This window comes from Rhinoraja longicauda, chromosome 7, assembly GCF_053455715.1.
Source record: "Rhinoraja longicauda isolate Sanriku21f chromosome 7, sRhiLon1.1, whole genome shotgun sequence".
Classification (NCBI taxonomy): domain Eukaryota; kingdom Metazoa; phylum Chordata; class Chondrichthyes; order Rajiformes; family Arhynchobatidae; genus Rhinoraja; species Rhinoraja longicauda.
Window position 1 is genome coordinate 14,161,730 of NC_135959.1, and position 22,388 is coordinate 14,184,117.

Genomic DNA, 22,388 nt, shown 5'->3' on the forward strand with positions numbered 1-22,388 from the left:
TGTCATCTGCAAATTTGCTAGTGTTACTTTTAATTCCATCATCTAAATCATTAATATATATTGTAAATAGTTGTGACTCCTAGTGGTGGTCACTGTATTCTTTCTGTTTTATAAATAATTGTATACCTACGGTATATATATATTCCAATATTTCAAGCTCATTTTAAAAATTGAATATTATTTATTTGTTGTCATATAAACTTAATGTAAACTAATCTAATCTAACCTAACCGAGTTTAACCTTTCATAATCTAATCTAACGTAACCCAGTCTAAACTTTTTTGAGTTCATTAAATTTATAAAACTCACACTTCTCTATTTTTTCCTACGGCCCACAAAAATGTGCCAAATATATAATGTGGCCCTCATGCTGAAAAGTTTGGAGGCCCCTGCCTTAGAATCTTTCTTCTACTTAGGAAATAAATGATCCTGCATCTTCTGGATTATGCCCAGAAATTCCTGCCATAGCTGTTTCCATGTAGGATGTCCATGTTCTCCCGTTGGATTTGGGAGAACATAGCCATCCTACAAATTTAATAGAAGGTCTAACATGGCCTTGTTGCCCAGGTGAACTTTGTTTCTTTGATAATTGTGGTTGTCTCTTTGATATTAAGAACATCTTTATTTGCTCAAAAATGGATTACTTATACGATTAAATACACAATTAGTGTTTCAAAAAGTTACATAATTGGGATAAGGTCTTTTTATATGTAGATAAGATCAGAAATCATTGAATTTGCAATGTTATATAATGAATTAATCTCGGCAAGCTTTAGATTCACGGTTCCTTTGGCGAGGACAATGAACCTTCATTTCTATTCCCTGAGGCACTGAGAATTCAACAAAATAAATCAGATGTGAAACCCTCATAAGTGGCTCAGACACAGCAAATGGCGTTTAAAATCAGACACATTCTCCTTCTCCTTCAAAGACTGAGGAATAAAGATGGTTACACACAAAAATCATCCACAAACTAACTTCTAGTCCCAGCAACATTGATGCCTCAAGAATTAAAGCAATCTACTTTGCAAATTATTATTCAGGTAAATAATTGGTAACTGGGGCATTGCTGATGGAGTATGTGTTTGTTAATTGGAGACAGGAAAATTGTCTTCTTATCTACAAATACTTACAATCATCAGGCAGAACCTCCTTAAACTGTTCATAGTAGGAATTCAGACGTCCCAAACTCTCCGTATTAATTAGTTCTTGCAAGGACGTGTCTCCGAATCTAACCCAAACAAAATATCAAAGTGACTAATCTGCCCATGGCAATAGTCAAAGTCAAAGTCAATTTTATTGTCAATCCTCAGCCAGTTTACACGACAGAAAATCGAAATACCGTTTCCCACAATCCCGAGGAACAAAGTGCATAAAACTAAGTTAAAATTAAAAAGGCACAGCAAACAACAATCAACATAAAATATAAAATATAGTCACTTCAAATGCGTTAAAATTTTTTTTATTTTTTTAAATTTTTTTTTTAAAGTGTCTGGTGCTGGATGTGCGTGTGTGTGGGGTGTTAAAGTCCAGGTCCAATAGGGGCAGGGGAGAGAGGAGGAAGGGAGGGGAGAGAGTTCAGCATCCTGACAGCCTGGTGGAAAAAACTGTTCTTTAGTCGGGTGGTGCTTGACCTCAGGCTGCGAAACCTTCTCCCTGAAGGCAGGAGGGTGAAGAGGCTGTTGGAGGGGTGGGAGGGGTCACCCACAATGCTCAATGCTTTGCGGGTGAGGCGGGTGGTGTAAAGGACCAGGAGTGTTGGGAGTGAGGCGCCAGTGATCCTCTCAGCAGTGTTCACTATGCGCTGCAGGGTCTTGCGGCTGGAGGCTGTGCAGCTGCCGAACCACACAGTGATGCAGCTGCTGAGGATGCTCTCGATGGCGCCTCGGTAAAAAGTGTACATGATGGGTGTGGGGGCTCCCGCTCTCTTCAGTTTGCGGAGGAAGTAGAGGCGCTGCTGGGCTTTCTTTGCGATGGACGTGATGTTGTTGCTCCAGGAGAGATCCTCGGTGATGTTCACCCCCAGGAATTTGGTGCTGCTCACCTGCTCCACAGCAGCACCATTGATGGTCAGTGGGTGGGGGTGTTGGGTGTGCGTTCTCCTGAAGTCGACAACAATCTCCTTTGTTTTCTCCACATTCAGGAAGAGATTGTTGTCTGTGCACCATGCGGCCAGCTGGTCCACCTCCTTCCTGTAGTGGGTCTCGTCGTTGTTGCTGATGAGACCCACCACTGTTGTGTCATCCGCAAACTTGACGAAGTGGTTGGAGCTGTAGGTGGGTGTGCAGTCGTGGGTCAGCAAGGTGAAGAGCAGGGGGCTTAGCACACATCCTTGTGGGGCACCCGTACTCAGCGTGATGGTGTCCGATGTGTTGCTGCCGACCCGTACGGACTGGGGTCTGGCAGTGAGGAAGTCCAGCAGCCAGTTGCAGAGAAGGGGGCTGAGGCCCAGATTTGTTAGTTTACAAACCAGCTGCTGGGGGATGATGGTGTTGAATGCTGAGCTAAAGTCTATGAACAGCATCCTAACATATGAGTTTTTAGTGTCCAAGTGGGTGAGGGCTGGGTGTAGAGCAGAGGAGATGGCATCCTCAGTGGACCGCTTAGCTCGATATGCAAACTGAAACGGGTCCAGGGAGGGGGGGAGGTTGGATCTGATCTGCTTCATGACCAGCCTCTCGAAGCACTTCATGATGGTTGAAGTCAGCGCTACAGGGCGGTAGTCGTTGAAGCAGGATGGAGAAGACTTCTTGGGCACAGGTATGATGGTGGTTTCTTTGAAGCACAAGGGAACAACAGCCTGGCTCAGGGAGATGTTGAAGATGTCTGTGAGGACATCTGTGAGCTCAGCTGCGCAGTCTTTTAGCACACGACCAGGAATGTTGTCAGGTCCAGAAGCTTTCCGGGTGTTAATCCTTAACAGTGTGCTCCTCACACTGCCTGGAGACAGACAAATAGCCTGGTCGTTGGGGGGGGGAGTTGTTTTCTGCGCAGGTGTGTTGCTCTGTGCTTCAAAGCGTGCGAAGAAGCCGTTGAGGTCGTTCAAGAGAGAGGTGTCACTGTCACAGGTCTGTGGTAAGGGTTTGTAGTCCGTGATAGTCCTAATACCCTTCCACAGGCTCCGTGTGTCTCTGCTGTCACTGAAGTGGGCTGTGATGCGCCGGGTGTAGTGTTGTTTGGCTTTCCTGATGCCACTGGAAAGGTTGGCCCTGGCTGCTCTGAGACCGGCTGGATTGCCCTCTCTGAAGGCAGCGTTGCGGACCCTCAGCAGCCCATGGACCTCCCCTGTCAGCCATGGCTTCTGGTTAGCCCGGATGGTGATGGCTCTGGTGTGGGTCACATCGTCAATGCATTTGGTGATGTAGCCTGTAACTGTCTCTGTGTATTCCTGAATGTTGGTTGTGTTGTTGTATGTTGCTGCCTGCTTGAACATGTCCCAGTCTGTAGTCTCAAAGCAGTTTTGGAGTGCAGCTGTGCTGTCCTCTGACCACACACGTACCTCTTTTGAAACCGGTTTGGTGTCTTTCACCCGGGGTCTGTATGCCGGTTTCAGCAGAACGGTGAGGTGATCAGAGAGGCCGATGTGGGGGAGGGGGGAAGCCTTGTATGCTCCTTTGATGGTCGTGTAGACAAGGTCCAAGGTGTTGTTTTCTCGTGTTGGGAAATCAACATGCTGGTATACTTTGGGCATGACAGTTTTTAGGTTAGCATGGTTGAAGTCCCCAGCTACGATGAGAAAGCCATCTGGGTGTGCTGTCTGCTGCTCAGAGATGGCCCGGTACAGTTCACAGAGTGCCTCCTCTCTGTCCTTGTTGTTGGAACTGGGAGGGATGTAAACAGCGACTAACAGGATAGCTGTTAGCTCCCTCGGGAGGTAGAAAGGTCGGCACTTCACAACCATAAACTCCGCCAGCGGTGAACAGTGTTTGTAGACCAACACAGCGTCCCGACACCAAGCATCACTGATGTAAACAATCACACCGCCGCCGCGAGTCTTCCCCCCGCTAACCGTAGCTCTGTCCGATCGGTAGCATGTTAGCCGGTCGAGCTGAACAGCGGAGTCCGGGATGTTGTCATTAAGCCATGTTTCCGTAAAAACGTAAACACAGCATTCCCTCACCTCACGCTGGGTCGACCGGAGAAGTCTTACAGTGTCCATTTTATTGTCCAGTGAGCGTACATTAGCCATTAGCATGCTCGGAATAGCCGGTCTGTGTGGGCTAGCCGCTAGCCTAGCCCGGATGCCTCCGCGCTTACCCCTCTTCTGCTTTCTCTCACACCGCCTGCGGCGTCTCCTTTCCAGCCGGGGGGCAGCACTCGAGGCCGAGGTCGAGGCCAGGCAGAGTATTCTGAGGCCGCTAAGTTCCTCTGCAAGCGTAGCGTCCAGTGTTGATGATGTTGTTTTCTTGTCCAGCAAGAACTCACGACTATACTGTCTCCTGCTGACTGTCCAAAGTTGTTGAAGTGACAAACATGACGAACTTGAAAAAACATTAAAAACACTCGAAAAATCGGGAGTGTGGGGCCGCTGCGTCTGCACGCGCTGCCAGTTTTCATTGCAATAATTAAAACTGGATTAGTTTCAGAATGCTCTATGATAACAAAGACCTCAAGATTATTTTCTATATCTGTGGCAGAGAATCTGTGGAATTCTTTGCCACAGAAGGCAGTGGAGGCCAATTCACTGGATGTTTTCAAGAGAGTGTTAGATTTAGCTTGTAGGGCTAACGGAATCAAGGGATATGGGGAGAAAGCAGGAATGGGGTACTGATTTTGGATGATCAGCCATGATCATGTTGAATGGCAGTGCTGGCTCGAAGGGCCGAATGGCCTACTCCTGCACCTATTTTCTATGTTTCTATAATCCTGACTGACCAATAATTATGGATGGATGAGAAACAGGAGTAGGCCATATGGTCTTAACGTCTGGTCCATAATTCAATGTTCCCATGTATCATCTAACTTCTTGCCCGCCCCCACACTGTGCCCCACCTGGACTCATACCTATTACTCCCCTTCATTCCATTAGAATATAGCAAAAAAGAAGTGCAGATGCTGGTTTATACCATAGACACAAAGTGCTGGAGTAACTCAGCAGGTCAGGCAGCATCTCCGGAGAAAAAGAATGGGTGACATTTTGGGTCGGGACCCTTCTTCAGCCCTTCTTCACTCCAGCACTTTGTGTCCATCTTAACATAGAAAATAAGTGCAGGAGGAGGCCATTCGGCCCTTCAAGCCAGCACCGCCATTCATTGCGATCATCCACAATCAAAATACATTGCGTATTTAAAAATACATTGCGTGTTTTGTCAATTACCTTTTGTCCATAGCCAGTTTACATAATGACATATTTCCAAAAAACACTCAATGTAACAAGCAATTTCTTCTTGTATTTTAGATTTCTAGTAAACTAACTTTTGCGATTTGCTCTCAAGTCACTTTCTAATTAGTCCATAATACTTACTTTTCAGCAAGTGTTTGTTGCTCATTGATTCCCACGTTAAATAGCACTGGTTGCACTCGAAGTAACATTCCACTTTGTATTTCCCGAGGTAAGGCATCAAACATTGCGCCTGGCAGTGGAATCCGCACATTAAACCCATCTCTGAAAAGGTGAACATAGATTTATTTGCTTGTGAAACTTTTAAAATGCACAAGAGATCTTTGTCATTCTTTCAGGACAGAATCATCGACAGGGAATAACAAAAAAATATTAGAAGGTGAAATTTTAAATATGGTATTGTTAGTGTCATCCACATCAATTGAATAATAACACCCTGAAGAAGGAAAAGCTTAAAGAAGTGCTAAATATGACTAAATACTAGAGCAGAACCAAATGTTAATTGACTATTGAGTTGAGTTTAGTTTATTGTCACGTGTACCAAGGTACAGTGAAAAGCTTTGGTTGCATGTTAACCAGTTAGCAGAAAGACAATACATGATTACAGTCGAGCCATCCACAGTGAACAGATACATGATAAAAGGAACGTGAATAAGAAGTGTTGCTGTAAGAGTGGAGATTTAAAACAGTGGAGCGATTGTAATGCGTGATTGCAGATCCACTTCTGTGATTAGCACACAACGAGTCACCTGGGTTGGGCCATCTATGGCAACCTAGACAGTGGAAATCTATTTTTCATTTAGATAGGTGATGCCCATCTAGACAATAGACAATAGGTGCAGGAGGAGGCCATTTGGACCTTCGAGCCAGCACCGCCATTCAATGTGATCATGGCTGATCATTCTCAATCAGTACCCCGTTCCTGCCTTCTCCCCATACCCCCTGACTCTGCTCTCCTTAAGAGCTCTATCTAGCTCTCTCTTGAATGCATTCAGAGAATTGGCCTCCACTGCCTTCTGAGGCAGAGAATTCCACAGATTCACAACTCTCTGACTGAAAAAGCTTTTCCTCATCTCAGTTCTAAATGGCCTACCCCTTATTCTTAAACTGTGGCCCCTTGTTCTGGACTCCCCCAACATTGGGAACATGTTTCCTGCCTCTAACGTGTCCAACCCCTTAATAATCTTATACGTTTCGATAAGATCTCCTCTCATCCTTCTAAATTCCAGTGTATACAAGCCTATACCAATCCCATTTGCTAATCCCTTCTTCCCAACAACCAACAGGCTATTGAGCACTACAAACTCCAACTAAGTCTGAACTACATAGACTTGGGGGCATTTTTTTTGTCTTTGCACTATTATTATTTGTTTTTTTTAATATACTGAACTTCCATTTTATTGTTTATGACGGTGTATACCTTTACATATCTGTTGTGCTGTTGCAAGTAAGAATTTCATTGTTCCGTTTCAGGACATATGACAATAAACCACTCTTGACTCTTGGTAAGTGATAGTTACAAAAGGAATCAAAGATTCTATCCTACTCACCGATTTCCAGTAATAACCGGCAGCATGTCAACTGATGAAGTAGACATAGCCTGGATTACTTTAAATGTTACATTCCGTAAATCTGAAATTCCTGTGCTCATATCTTCTAGCATAGCGAGTTCCTCCCCTACAAAAATTGCAAAGATATTAATTGTTGCGCCTAGACCTACTTTTGCAAATTTTTAACTTACCAAGGAAAGAATATCACTGCAGTCAAATAAGCATTTATCCACTTTTACTAAATAATCGCAAAGACAACTAAATTTAGATTATGTAATTTTAAAAGTTAACTTCACAGTCATAAAATATGCCATAGCCCAGCTACACCAGCAACAATTTCCTATTGTAATTTCCTACAATAGTGGCACGTAAAAGATAATTGGATCTATTGTGGGACAGATCAGAAGCTTTTGGATTACCCTGAAACCCGGGCAAAATTGACCGATTATATCGAGGTCAAATACACTGGAAAGGAATGAGAATGTGATTACTTAAAATAAATAGACTTGCTTACAGGTGATTTAAAAAAAAGTTTTCAGAAAAAACCTAGCTTGCTTATATTCAAATTCTCTAAAACAACTAACTGTGCATAAACTATTATTGAGATCTTGGTCAACAGTTAAAGGATATCCCAAATATTGGCTTATTCAAAACATGAGATATAACAGCATAAAATAACAATGAACATTGAATTCTCTAATGTTAATATATAACCCCCCATCTTTCCTGTGCCCCCACCACCCCTCGCCCCACGTGTACCCATTGCTCCCAGTACCACACGTCTCTTTCATTCCCCTAACCCCTCCTGTGTGTCGTCGCCCCCCCCCCCCCCCGTTACCTATCCATATCGATTCCTCTTGCTTTACATTTCACTTCTCTCCTTATCTGACATCCTTTTCATCTTCAGTCTTTGTCATTTACTCCACCCATCTGCCAATCAACCCCTCCCCTCACCTGGAATCACCTATCACTTGCTAGGATAGACACAAAAAGCTGCAGTAACTCAGCGAGACAGGCAGCATCTCTGGAAAGAAGGAATGGGTGACGTTTCTGGTCGAGACCCTTCTTCAGACTGGTTAGGGATAAGGGGAACGAGAGATATGGATGGTGATGTGGGGAGATAAAGAATAATGAATGAAAGATATGCAAAAATGTAACGACGATAAAGGAAACAGGCCATTGTAAGCTGTTTGTACGGTGAAAATGAGAAGCTAGCGTGACTTGGGCGGGGGAGGGATAGAGAGAGAGGGAATGTCGGGGCTACATGAAATGAGTGAAATCAATATTCATACTACTGGGCTGCAAGCTGTCCAAGCAAAATATGAGATGCTGTTCCTCTAATTTGCATTTAGCTCCACTCTGACAATGAAGGAGACCAAGGACAGAAAGGTCTGTGTAGGAATGGAAAGGAGAATTAAAGTGTCCAGCAACCGGGAGATCAGGTTGGTTCATGCAGGCTGAGCGAAGGTGTTCCGCGAAACGATTGCCCAGTCTGCGTTTGGTCTTGCCGATGTATAAGAGTCCACATCCTGAACAACGGATACAGTAGATGAGGTTGGAGGAGGTGTAAGTGAACCTCTGCCTAACCTGAAAGGACTGTTGGGGTCCCTGGACAGAGATGAGGGAGGAGGTATCGTGACAGGTGTTGCATCTTCTGCGGTTACAGCAGAAGGTACCTGTGGAGGGGGTGGTTTGGGTGGGAAGGGATGAGTTAACCAAGGAGTTGCAGAGGGAACGGTCTCTACGGAAGGCGGAAAGGAGTGAAGATGGGAAAATTTGAAAATGTTGGAGATGGCTGAAATTTCTGAAGAATTTGTGTCTATCTTCAGTTTAAACCAGCATCCGCAGTCCCTTCCTACACATATCACTTGCTAGGCTTGTTCCTACTCCCATCTTCTTTCCAGTGTTCTTCGCCCCACTACAGTCAGTCTAAGAAGAGTCCCAACTCGAAACATCATCTTTCCATTCCCTCCACAAATGCTGCCTGACCCACTGAGTTACTCCAACGCTGTGTTTTGCATGCAAAATATAATGATGATAACATTTCACGGACAAAGGATCATACTTAATGAGGAGATGGGCAATCTTATGTCACTGTATCATAATCCTGTATGTAATAGAAAGCATGAAACCAATGCAACAAACAATTCTGAGCAAGAATACTTTACTTTTGACAAATGGAGTTCAGAATGCATCAAACATGGGAAGAGGCACAGCATAAGTATCTTATGACCATCTTACCATATGTGCTTAGGAGACCTTCAAATTGTGCTAACAAGCCAATAGTGTAAAGCTGGCGCAAATATCCATCATCACGAAGGCAGTTTCTTAGTTTAATGATAAACCCACAGATAAGGGCTGTTAGCTGGAGTGAAGCAAAAAGCAAAGAGAGATGATAATTTGTGATACCGTGATCACAATCAGATGTTATCTTACGCTTGGGACTGTTCTTATAAAGGTCTTGAATAATATTTTCTTTTTTGTTCTTTAACTCATTTAAATTCTCTTTTGAACTGCTCTTTGTTGAAAAGTAAACCAGCAAGATTGACTAAGATGCTCCTTATAAAAGGCTTTGGTGTTTTAGCAAGAATATCAAACATATTACCTGTTAAAATTGTTCAAGAGAAATACCCCATTTTATTTTATAAGAGAAACTAAAATATCCAAAAGAACAAGTGGAAAGTAAGACATTCAAAATATTTGCATCCAAAACAACTCAATTGGCGAAGCTACGCTTTCTTTCAGCACCTTTCACACACAGTCTAACCTTGTTATGGGGTCAAAGAGCGTTCACATCGTGGCCCTGTTTCCATCAATCTTTCCACCACTACGCACAAGACGCCATTGTTTGCAGATGCCGAGAAGTGTGTTCAGCTCTAGCTGAACAATTTCTAATCCTGTGATGTGGACTCGATAAGAAGACCTCGTTATTATGGACCTCTTTAGAACGGTTTTGGTTATAGTGGATGTAGCATTCCCACACCAATCTGTCACCACTGAGTCTTTAAACACACAGGCTGCTCGTTACACTGTGGGAAGCCATTGACAATGACAAGCAATTGCTTTGAACATGGATAAGTGACGTTTTTGTTCGTGACCTCTGGTATTCATAATGATTTTGTTCGGGGGGGGGGGGGAGGGATCGACGAACAATTGCTTCGATCGGCACTTGTGCAATGCCTCTCTGTTAAATAATATGACGGACAGCCTTTAGTAAACAGCGACAATAATACATTTTTAGCTGTTAGCACACTCAGCAGATTAGCCAGCGCCTTTGGAAGGAGAAACGGAGTTAATGTTTAAGGTCGGTCCATTCGCCCTGAACTCCAGGCAGGCAGTTGGTCGAGGGTTTCTCACTGAGATCGTGATAGGGTTTCTTTACCCTGCCACACCAGACCTCCTATGTTGTCCTCAATCTATGAACGTGGAAATCAGCAGCAGAGGAGGTAGTTATTGGCGTTCCCCAGCTGCGCTGGTGGTACCGGGCGGCCTTCTTGGGCCACTGCAAGCCATGTGGTGAGTAAGGCCCCACTGGGCTCTCAGTGACGGGGACTCCATGATTCTAACCGGGACCCGGGCAGTGATGTCAATGGGGGGAAACCCTTACGGGCACTCGACAATAAAGGACACCATTCCCCCCCTCCCACCATCCATTATAACGAGAGTTAACTGTATGCTTAACAGGCATTTTGAAGTACTGTACCTTCAATACTGGACTTAAAAGCTCTAGAGACTGCAGCACATGTGGCTTCATTCGTTTTCCCCCCAACCCAAGAGCTCTTAAAATTCAGTCTTTTTGTTCAACTGTATAACAAAAATTTCCTCACGTAGAAATTAACCCTAAATTTTTGTTTAAACCATTACTTTCTTGAACATCTATGGCTACACTTTTTTTTACTCAGAGTACTAGAAAACAGCAGACAGTGACTATAATTAATGAGCTGTCTTTTCAAGGTGACAAAAGCACAGCTCATACTGGGCCCTTTGCAACTACGAGCTCATACAGGGCCCTCTGCAACTGGTTATTTTACAGCATAGGATGAAAGGAGCTTGCTGATCTTAGATGGTAGGAGATACTTTTGAGAAGCTGCTGTAGGACAAAGCATTTTGGCTTAATCATAAGAGATAACAAGAGCTGCACTTGTACACAAACTTACAGTCTGACAGAAGACCACATCTCTGCGGTGCTGGATGGTCAAGTCCATTGCTATAGTAGGGGCGCTATCTTGCATCAGGAGAAAAACCATTGCTTTCTTTGCTTTATCACTCATCATGGCTACACAGTCTGTGAGTGTCGTCAGCAAAGGATAAAGTGCTTCACTCCACTCACCTACCAAACAGAAAAGGAATAATTATTCTCAACACCAGTGTTTGAGAAAACAAAGACCTCTCAGTAGCAGCAGGATCCTATGACAAATGTTCGATTCCCTTTCTTTAGGTGAAATTTGAAGAATTAAATTTAAGAGTTATCGACTAGCTATATCTAATAGCCCAAAATAAGGGAAAATTGTACAATTTTACAGCTCACCGGGTGAAGTGCACTTTCTAGTTCTGCCTGTATTTTATGACTTGATGTCTCAGTAAAACACTGTAAAGTAGCACATTTTGGCATTTGGAAGCGGGAAGTCATTAGAGATCCTGCTTTGCTCACATGCACATTCAACATGGTAGTTTGGCTGGTACATTCATTACAAAATACAATCAGCATTTAAAGATCACATACGTAGTCATTCCTTAACATGGATAAATTTTAGACATTAAATCTTGTCTTTCGTGATGCTTCAGCTATGGCTTAAAAATGTAAAAGGGTTCTTCAAAAGTTTATTAGCAATATTCTCAGGTCATCATCTTCTGTGCTCATTTCTCTTGCAATGCAAATTTTTGTTATTGTTATTTAAGAGTTGATCCTTCTGAATTAACAATGGTGTTGTTAATAAAATTAACAAGACAACTTTAAATATTCTCAAATTTTAACTCCAACAAAACAATTATTTCCTACAATAATGCCAACAATATTGTCTTTTTAAAAAAGCACTTACTAAAACAGTATAGCACAACGACCTGTGAGCAAGAGATGTCTTAAGCACCAAGAGCTAATATTATGCCATTTTAAGGGATTTCATACAAGCTAATTTACAGCCACCTAGAAGAAAAAGTATTTTCCATTATTTCTGATCACAAGGGTGGCACAATGGTGTAGCTGCTAGAGCTGCTGCCTCACAGCGCCTGAGACCCAGGTTCAACCCTGACCTCGTCTGCTGTCTGTGTGGAGTTTGTACGTTCTTCCTGTGACCATGTGCATTTTCTAGGGGTGCTCCGGTTTCCTCCCACATCCCAGACATGCAAGTGAAGGTTAATTGGCCTCTGTAAATTCCTCCAAATGAGTAGGGATTGAATGAGAAAGAGGGATAACACCGAACCAGCGTCAATGGGTGATCGACAGTCAGTGTGGAGTTGGTGGGCCGAAGAACTTGATTCCATGCTGTATCTCTAAGCAACTTATCAACTTCATTAAAAAATGCATATGAAGTTAACATAATTTTAAAAAGCTACTTGCAAGTCGCTTTTACTTAAAGACACCAATGTATCAGAATGTTTTCCTATTGTTCTTTAGAATCCCACAGAAATATTTTTAAGAAAGGTTTACTTCCTCTGACCGCTTGGGAATCAGCTGAGCATGAGACAGAAAAAAGATAATGGACAAGTATTCAAACAGGTGATATGTTGCTAGGATACGTCGGCACTCCAACTATTCATGAGATATATAAATGACTAGGACTCTTGTACAGGGTGCCCTGCTAAACTCCCCATGTTTGCTGACAAAACCAAGGGAGAGGACATAAACATTCTCGACAGAAGTAGTGAATTATAAATGATGAATTGGCAAAAATCCTACTATTCTAAATTCCAGAGAACACAGCAGTCATGGACTGACTAGATTGATGATGGGAAAACACTAACAGCAACTAATGTGCTTGGCAGAGAAAGTTTATTTCCAACAGTCAGGGAGCCAAGAGCCTGATGCATAGTTTTAAATTATAGAGCTTGGTCATTCAGGTTTAACATTATGAACCAAAAGCCCAAGAAGTTGGAAAGAGAGAGGGGGAGAGGGAGTGAGGGAGAAGAGTGGTTTTCGTTTCATATGTCCCATAGAACAATTAAATTCTTACAGCAGCACAACAGAACGTGGAAATACAAAATTATAATTGTATATTGTAGAATTGGACACAATATAATAAATCACACTTACAGCACTGATTTGTGCTGATTCTTTTATCCAGGCAAGCTGAGAACTGCTATATTTGATTAATTTCTGTTATGCTGTTTGCAACACGTCGCCACAGACAGGCATTAAATTGGAATGGTTTTGGGGAGATAAATGATTGACATCTGTTCTTATGAATTTCAGATATTTATCAGCTATAATGTGAAAGATGTACACTTGCTCATCATAAAGGCATTGAGACAACCAAATACTATGGAATTACACACATGAGAGTTAGATCAAATAGAAATAACATTTTTCTTGTCTTAAACATTTTTAGCAATTCATTTTTTTCCCCTGAAAAATTAGGAACATCCAGTCATTTTTTTTGTGCTACATACCCACAACGCTCTAGTTATTGACTTCAATTACTTCACATATCATGATGGGATTACTACTCCTAGTAGTTGATACCAGTTTTCTAACATAACCAATAGACTGAAAATGTAAAAACCCTAGTGCTGGATATCTGCAAAAAAATTTCAGTAAATACAGCAAACATGTCAGGGGTCTGAAGAAGAGCCATCAATCTGAAATATTAACTCCGTATTTCTTTCCAAAGAAGTAGACCTACTTAGTGCATCTACTATTTTCTGCTTTGATAACCAATAGGCTACCATATCTCAAGGGGGGGGAACGGAAATAGTTGTTATTCTCATCTATGTTTAATGTAACAAAATTCATTCCATTCTCCACACTGCCCTAAAATTCTGATTTGCAGAAATTTATAGCAAATAAACTGAAATCCAAAGAATGCGTAGGAAGGAACTACAGATGCTGGTTTACACTGAAGAGAGACATAAAATGTTGGAGTAACTCAGCAGATCAGGCAGCATCTCTGGAGAAAAGGAATAGATCGAAACCCTTCTTCAGATTGAAGAATCTGAAGATTCCTATCTGAAAATAAAAACAAAAATAAAACAAAAGAGCCTGTAGAAGGATTTCATCCTGAGACATCGCCTACTCCTTTTCTTCAGAGATGCTGCCTGACCTACTGAGTTACTTTAGCATTTTGTGCTTATCTTCGGTGAAATCCAAGAAAGCTTGGTACTTCCAGAATAAAAGATTCCTTTCAATGTAATTTTCCAAACAGCAAAGCATAAATTGTGATTAAATACCAGTTTGATGTTCCAGATAAAAGAAAAGTACAGACCAATATAATTGTTCAAAGCTGAAGCATCTATGCACAAAACATGATGCATTTATCGCAAGTCAGGTCCGATATGAAAAAAGCAGAAATTGGCTGGCGAGAGGGGGTTGAAAACACATACCTTCGGAGGGCTCCTCTGGAGTGGAGTGGCAATCTGCACAGAAAATGGAGGTGCACATGCATGATTAGAAGCAGCACTTTTTCTACTAACAAGCAGACCTACTTGCTTTTTTTTTTGTTGGAAGTACTTTATCATGAGGTATTTAGCACTCAGCGCTGACAAAGCAGCAAGCAACCAGATTGAGAGAGCAAGAGCATTTTGGTGCAACAATGACTACACCTGGGCATTTTCCACTCAGCTAGCACTTGGGTCACCTTTTTAAAATGCATCTGATTGGCATGGCATACATCCAAAATGGGCATGATAACATTAAAATCTTGAATGTAAGTTAGTGTTACCTCTATACGAATATTTTAAGCAAATGCATGGACCTGGCTTTTGAAAAAGGAGTTTTTGGCAGGTAAATGCTCATCACTACAAAGTGTATTAAAAGTTTCATTCCAATCAATGGTGCAAAATACCAGAATAAAATACAACTACATTTGACTGAAAAACTATACCGTATATTTTAACTTGCAGTGCACAACTATCATGTACCTATATTTCAAAAGAATTGTTACTGAACATTGCCAATTCTACCATTACTTCACACAACTGACCAGGGTTCCATGTAATCTTTTTCACAGATGTGAAAGTACATCCGATATGAAAAATCGGATGCAGATGTGAGAAATGTAGTACAACATGAATAGAAATTGCTGAGATCACTGACATTTTTTTTAGCTTTTGTAAATGGTGTGGGAGATATCAAAATATCTAACTTTAGATCAATGCCCCTCTCCACCTCTTTTTTTACCCTGAAGTCTTTCCAACTTTCTTTGCTGAGGGGATTGTCGAGCAGATTCTCACCCAGTAATTATTTACAACTGTGATAAGTTAATACCAGTGGGTAACTCTCAAATGTAGTTTATTTTTCCCCCATTCTAGCCCTTCACATCACCTCTAAAGAATCCCTGACTCTACTGTTCATTTCGTCATAAAACACCAGGAGGTTTTGTGCTGCACTTCAATACAAATATAGTAAAGTGTCATTGAAGAAAAGGAAGCTGCAAGTTTTACATTAATGCTCACTGAGCCTTGGTAACTTTTCTGAAAAACATATACAAAAAATAAGCATCATTAGAAGCCTATTTATTTCATCCAAAACAAAGTCCTCCAAAAATTAAAAAAATGCAGTTACATGTGGAGCTCAAAATATAATTGGCACTTCAGCAGAAGGTCACTCTTGCATAATTCAGAAGAAACGTTGGCACACAGTCTATCCCAGTTTCCAGAGCACTCACATTACCATACTTATTTTCCTGCAATCCATGCTGTCTCACATGCCATTAACTACCCGCCCACCACCCTGATTCCCTCTCACCCCACCTGCACTACAAGTAATTTACATTATTTACAAGTTCATTCAATTAACCCATGCATTGACAGGATTCCGGGATGCAGGAAGAAACCCATGTACCTGGAGAAAACCCATTCAATGACAAACATGCAAACAGCCTGACCCTGACTTTGAATTAGGGCTCGAGTATAGGAAACTGGAGATATAAGTAGGCAGATTTACATAATCTGTCCAATCTTCTGACAAGAGGAATGGGAGCAGATTTGACTCATTAATTTTCTCAGCTACTAACGTTGGAAAAGATGATTAGACTCCAGGAAAATAAGAAAAATTAAACGGATTACAGGAAATGAAGAAATAAATTAAATGTTGATATTTTGATCTCTTCAGCAACATTTAGAAAATTAAAAAAATATCCTAAGTGATCTTTGGAATTTTTATTAAATTGCACCTAAATTTTCACATGTTCAGATCTGGGGAGAACAGATCTGTCAAGTAATAGCAAAGCATGTTCAATAATGGTAGTTGGGAAACGAATGCATATTAATAATTTCAGACTCCAGCAAGAATGTCATCCTTGATACCATGTTTATGTAACTTGGACACTGTAGCTTGAATTATGTATAAACCCTAACTCTAAAACATGTAATTTATTAAAAATAAATAAAATGCCCAGATGTGGAAGCAAGTACCTAAGGCAGCAGCCTAATTGCACAGCATGCGATAGTCAATGCAGTAGGGTAAGAGTTGTCCTTTAAAGCTGTTTTTCATATCAAGTGACAATGTTTTCTTTAGTGGTCATTCATTTCTAAAACTACTTAAAAAAACAATAATGGTCAGTGAGATTTCCACGAAAACAAGATTGCCAATTTTAGATGAGGCTTAGAACTCCAGATGAACTTCAATACAATACAGTATGGAATCACTTACTTTTCAAAGGAATTCAAAGTTCATAGTAGGCCACAAATATAACAAAACCCAGGGTGGAGATCATATGGTGTCACATGGAATTAATGTCAGCAAAGGACAGACATTTTCTTGAACAAAAGTAAATAGGGCTACATCAATTTACAAAGCACATTTAATTGCGCAAGGTAATCATAATCAATAACCTTCATTTTCTTACTGTTACACTAATTCCAGGATTGTCATAGCATCAGTCCACCCTGTAAACAATCGTAAGCTATTGCCACTTACAAGTACTAAAAGAGTACACACACAGGCACATACACACAGAGTATGAGCATGAGACAGTAATATTGGCAAGCACAGATCTGAAACAAAGACGTTTTGTAAGCATTGACAATGCAATTCCATAAACCATCAATTTTATTGCTGAAGTTTTTCTAGAGTGTGAAACAGCATAATCTTTATTACATTGAGGGAGGACACCAATTGGAGATGGTATATATTTGGGCACAAGTTTATTCCCAAATAATATGAAATGGAATGTCAAGAATTGTGTCATAAAAGAGGAAAACCAATAAGCTAGTATTTTGGGTTTGCAGTAGTCAGTGCGGTAAAAATAAGTAAAGCTCAAATGAGGTGCAATTCAATTTTAGGGTAGAGAAGTGTCTGTAAAGTGTTGATATCCTGATTTCACATTTTATTTATAATTTACATTTCTACTTTAGACATTAGAAAGGGAAAACAGGCAGTCTGACATCTGGCACCACATTTTTATAGAACTGATCGAAAGCTTTTAGACCTGTTATGCCTAAGAATTTCATGTAAGGTTCGTAGATTAAATCAATTCAAGATTTGCCTTCATATATTAAAAAGTTATACAATAATGGGTGGCACCGTGGCAGTAATAGAGTTGTTGCCTTACAGCGCTAAAGCCCCAGGTTCGATCCTGACTATGGGTGCTGTGTCTCTGGAGTTTGTACATTCTCCCTGTGACCGCATGTGTTTCCTCTGGATGCTCCAGTTTCCTCTCACATTCCAAAAACGAGCAGGTTTGCAGGTTCATTGGCTTTTGTAAATTGCTCCTAGTGTGTAGGATGGATCTAGTGTACAAGGGATTTAGTTGGCGGGGGCTCAATGAGACAAAGGGCATGTTTCCACTCTGGATCTCTAAACTAAGCTAGAAATGAAATCTTTGTACTGCGCAATTGAATTTTCCATCTACGTTCTTAATTGACGTTTAACTGAATAAAGATTTATTACAGTGGAAGTGGACAATTTTACCTTTTCCCCCTCAATGTGGCCCAATTATCAGAGTTCGCACTTGGGCCAAATCCAACACTTATGGGTAAATATACCAATTTAAAACATGTTAACTCCTATTTTCTAATATTTTTTCTATCCAAGGTGCGTTAGGAAGTCAAAATTAAATATCAATCATTTGCTATTTAAACAAACTGAAGTTGCCCATTGAACAATAGTAAACACAAAGACAGTTTGCAGAATGGAAAAAGATCAAGCAAAGGCAAAAGCATGATGAAGCTATTAAAAATACTAAAATATGGAATTAGAAATATATGAAATGGAAATTAATCCTTGGTAAGTTCAGTATAAGGGGCTATTCGATTTGGAATGCTTAGAATACACAAACTGTTACAATCAGATCCTTTATTTTGTTTAAAATAATTACAGCAATTATCCTTATTGAGTCAGGATCAGCTATATCTTATCAATAGTTTTAATGTAACATGTCTCAAAAAAAAAATCCTACTTGCAGATTACACATTTTAAATTGCAGTCTATTTATTTGCTGTATTAAGTGTAACCAATTGATCTCCATCAAACGAAAAGAAATAAGTTGTTTGATAAATCAAGGATCTGAGAGAAAAATAATTGCAACCATCCTTTAAAAGTGAGGCTTTTTGCTCCCTAAGGTTGGTTGCTATCAGCAGTATGGGGTTTACGACTTAAAAAAAAAATTGTATTTGAAGGCTATTCAAACGCATAAATTTGCTATCTGTTTATGTTGAGTGGAATCCATACTTTCTCTGTTATAGAGTTTATGATAGGAACTTTGAAAGGGGTTGGGTAGGAGGCCAACTAAAATGGCAATTTCACTGGTGAATTAGAATGAATCTGCATCCCACCAGCTAGCAACAAATCAAGTCAAGCATGAAAGTTTCATTCATTTAGATTCAAATCAGGATTCCTTATCTGTGAGTTGTTTTCAATTAAGTTCAACAATGGTTTAACTAAACGTACCAAGGGTTAGGATGAAGGACAAATGGTAATGTTCACTCACACGCAGCTCTCTTATTGGAAGACCGACATGATGGTGGAGATTGAGAACATTTCTCATCTAAGGCCCCTGGATTTATCCAGTATGCGCGATGCTCTAGGTTACCTTTCTTGCTGGCAGAAGCAGTGTCACAGTGAAAAACATCTTCACTGCTCTCGCTACGTAGCCGCTCCTTCTGGAGAAGTTTGTCTACTCTCTGAATAATACAGTCCAAACTTTTATCAACATTAAGCCACACTTTCTCCTAAAAGGGGACAAAATAGAAATAGTTAAAGACCGAATCACTAAATTAAACTGGTTACAATAGGAAACTAATTTTATTAATAGGTTATTTCAGAGTTAAAGAAAAAAGTGCTAGAAATACTCAGGTTCGGCAGCATCTGTAAAGAGAAAAAAATTAATGCTTCAGGTTGATGATTTTTCATCTGTTTTGGTGTTTTTCACATCAGTGCCACTTAACCAGATCAGCGTGGTTGCTTATCTGCATGACAGTCGCAGTCATTGTGAATTGCCCAAAGCAGTTTGCTGCTATTGTTGTCTTTTAGTTCAAGAAAAGATACAAGTCTGATGAAAGGCCTGAACCCAGTAAAAAAAACTAAAATCTTCCAGATGAAAGAAGTATTACATAGGAAGTACTGCACAGAAACAAGCTATTCACCCAACTAGTCCATGCCAGGGTCACGACTCTCTATCATCTATCCTCATCAACATTTCTCTGTGTGAACCTTCAGTTCTTCGTAACCTGTCCAACATTCCCTCAAGCAGATCTACACTATTGCCTGAAGAGCTTTCGATGATAATGTAGCAGGCACACCGAGTTGTGTGCACATGGGGAGAGGCGAGGTGAAAAACAACCCTGGAAAAGTTTATGATAATAAAATAGGAAATATTGAGTAGAATAACATTTAATGAGCAAGGCGGCAGAGAGGCACTTGCTTACACAGACTAAGTGCAGAACACACAATGACATGGGTGGGCGTGTGTCGAGGAGTCATGCTAGAACGCCATAAAAGATTAATTCGCACACAGCTGGTCATTTCCAGTCACCTTACCACAGAAAGGGTGGAATAGATTTACGAAAATGTTTGCAAGGCCGAAGATTTATAGTTTTGTGGAGGGATTGCTCAAGATAGAATTGTCTTCTATGGACAAGCAAGACAAATGGAAATTTCAAATGAAGTGTGTATAAAGTTATTACAGGCCTATATGGAGTATGCAGTATGAATCTACTCATCTCATCTGCAAAGGCAGTAACTAGGGGGTGTAGATTTAAGTTAGCTGTTAGGATTGCAGGGAACTCCTCACCTAGTGCAAAAGCCACATGGATGAACCTTTGAAGAACCATAACCACATGGCAATCTAAAAGAAACTGTGATAAACCAGACTCCATTTTAGCCCAGCACAAAGTAACAGATTGAATGGCATCCTCCTATGCCACTTATTTCTATGATTGTCATCAATTAGATTTAGTAAACAGAACCAACTATAATGACTCTAGTTTTATCTATTGTTATGGTATTGTCAACAAAAAAAAAATCCTATCTTAAGTGAATGCAATGTAAATTATATATGCTGGGATTCAGAATAACTTGAAAGACTGGTGGTAACTGAAACTGAAATGATGGAAAGATTACCTAAAAACAAACAATTAAATGTTGCGCAAGTTAGTGAAATCTAAATAATTACCTTCGCCATTAACATTGTCAAGCAATATCAACAAACCTCAAATAAGTGGTCTTCTCCATGGACTTACCCATTCCTCCTCATGCCAGCTAATGTGCAGGGAAGAGCGGCTGTTCCTGCCTGCCCACTTAGCCATGAGGGTGTCTTGGTCATTCCGGAGCATCACTTGGTCTGCTTCTCCTGATGGGGACGATTTGGAAGCAATGTAATTGGGTCTGGCAGCATTGAGGGCTTCAACTGCATTCGCCAATAACTTACAGTCACAAACGGTGACCAGTTGCCTTGTCTATATGAAGGAAAAATAGAACATCTCTAGAAAATCAATAACACCAAATAAACATACTTAGAAATCAGCTTATTGTTTATATTCAGAGTAAGAATAAGACATTAAGATTTATTGGCTGCACACTTAAAACTGAGCCATTAATTAACCTTCAATTATTCTGAAGAAAAAAGTTTACTTGGGACTAGAATTCAAGTCCCAGCTAAAAGAGATATTCATGTTTCCCATTCCATAATAAAACATCAAATTGGACATTTTAAAAGCTTTGTATTATACATTTTGAGCTCTAAAAGTGACAATGGAAAAGGACATTACTGTTTTAATAGTCACTATAGGTAGGGAGAACACAAGTCCCCTAGCCTCATATTTTTGCTAGGAACTCTTGCTGATTCCTTTCAGACTCCAATGAGTTGATGTTTGGAAGCTCTGCAGTTTTTTTGCTCCCATCTCTTCCATTGCCAACGCAAATCAATTTTTAAAATATGTAGGTTTACAGAAGAATATTTACAGAAGCTATTTGAGAGAAGTACCAAATAGTGACCAGCATTTGCAGAGACTTTGCAAATTACAGAAGATATGCTGAATGGTTCTTGCACCAAATGGGCACTCAGCTGGAGCACAAACATTAATTTAGTACGACAGTGTAAAATATATTATAGTAATGATATCCTAAAGGTGAGCTCACTAAACCTTCTCAGCTTGTCACGGAAACTTTCTGCTTTCAGCACAGATTAAATTGACCAAGTTTCTCAACCTCTTTACTTTATCTTTGTCCTACCAGAAAATAAGTACTTCTCAAATATTCCGATGGAGGTTCCCTCATTCTCCAAACATGGGCTTGTCAGATTTGCAACCTTCCATTGATTCCACCTTTTTCTTCTACTGTTGACTACACAATGAAGGCCATCTCTTATTTGTTCCCTCTTTAAAAGCACCACATAATAAGGTGCATTTATGATTTGCAAGCATGGAAGGAGGATTGGCCAATCATGCAGAAATGTCCCCATTAGAGATGAGTCCAGAAAGTAATTAGTTGGGTACGACGGCACTTTCATGCGTTAACATAATAACTATGTAAAAAGAGCCATTTACCTTGTCTGCCAAAATCGCCAATGTTCTATCAAGGCCATTTGCAGATCTCTCCTTGGCTGCTCTCGATAACCGTTCTGCATAGTAACTGACTTGTGTTTTAAGAGTGTTAATACTCGCTATTATTTCTTTAGCTCTTACTATATCTTGTGGTATGTATACTATAGACTGGGAACTAGATGAAGAACTGTAAGAAAGAAGATGAATAATGTTTAGAAAGTTATTTAAGTAACAGGCGCATTTAAGTATTCAGGCACATTCTATCCTCTCTATGTCAAGAGTGGTGAGATCAATATGATTACCAATCTAATATTTAAATCGCAATGACACAAATCTGAGGTTTAACGCCATTCCCATTGTTG

At 40.4% G+C, this 22,388-nt stretch overlaps 1 protein-coding gene across 9 annotated transcripts in view; it reads right to left on the bottom strand.

The window, feature by feature from the left end:
- Positions 1-22,388, bottom strand: part of LOC144595094 (inositol polyphosphate-4-phosphatase type I A-like) — a 136,706-nt gene that overhangs the window by 17,928 nt on the left and 96,390 nt on the right. For 5 of the 9 annotated variants that reach the window (XM_078402131.1, XM_078402132.1, XM_078402130.1 and 2 more), the window contains 9 exons: positions 22,030-22,213; positions 20,725-20,940; positions 18,975-19,215; positions 14,428-14,460; positions 11,049-11,221; positions 9,133-9,256; positions 6,892-7,018; positions 5,465-5,605; positions 1,134-1,231 (listed from right to left, as the gene is read on the bottom strand). In XM_078402131.1, the coding sequence (XP_078258257.1) occupies positions 1,134-1,231; positions 5,465-5,605; positions 6,892-7,018; positions 9,133-9,256; positions 11,049-11,221; positions 14,428-14,460; positions 18,975-19,215; positions 20,725-20,940; positions 22,030-22,213 (1,337 nt within the window). The remainder of the gene's footprint in view (positions 1-1,133; positions 1,232-5,464; positions 5,606-6,891; positions 7,019-9,132; positions 9,257-11,048; positions 11,222-14,427; positions 14,461-18,974; positions 19,216-20,724; positions 20,941-22,029; positions 22,214-22,388) is intronic. The other 4 variants (XM_078402136.1, XM_078402133.1, XM_078402137.1 and 1 more) reach the window with 2 other exon arrangements.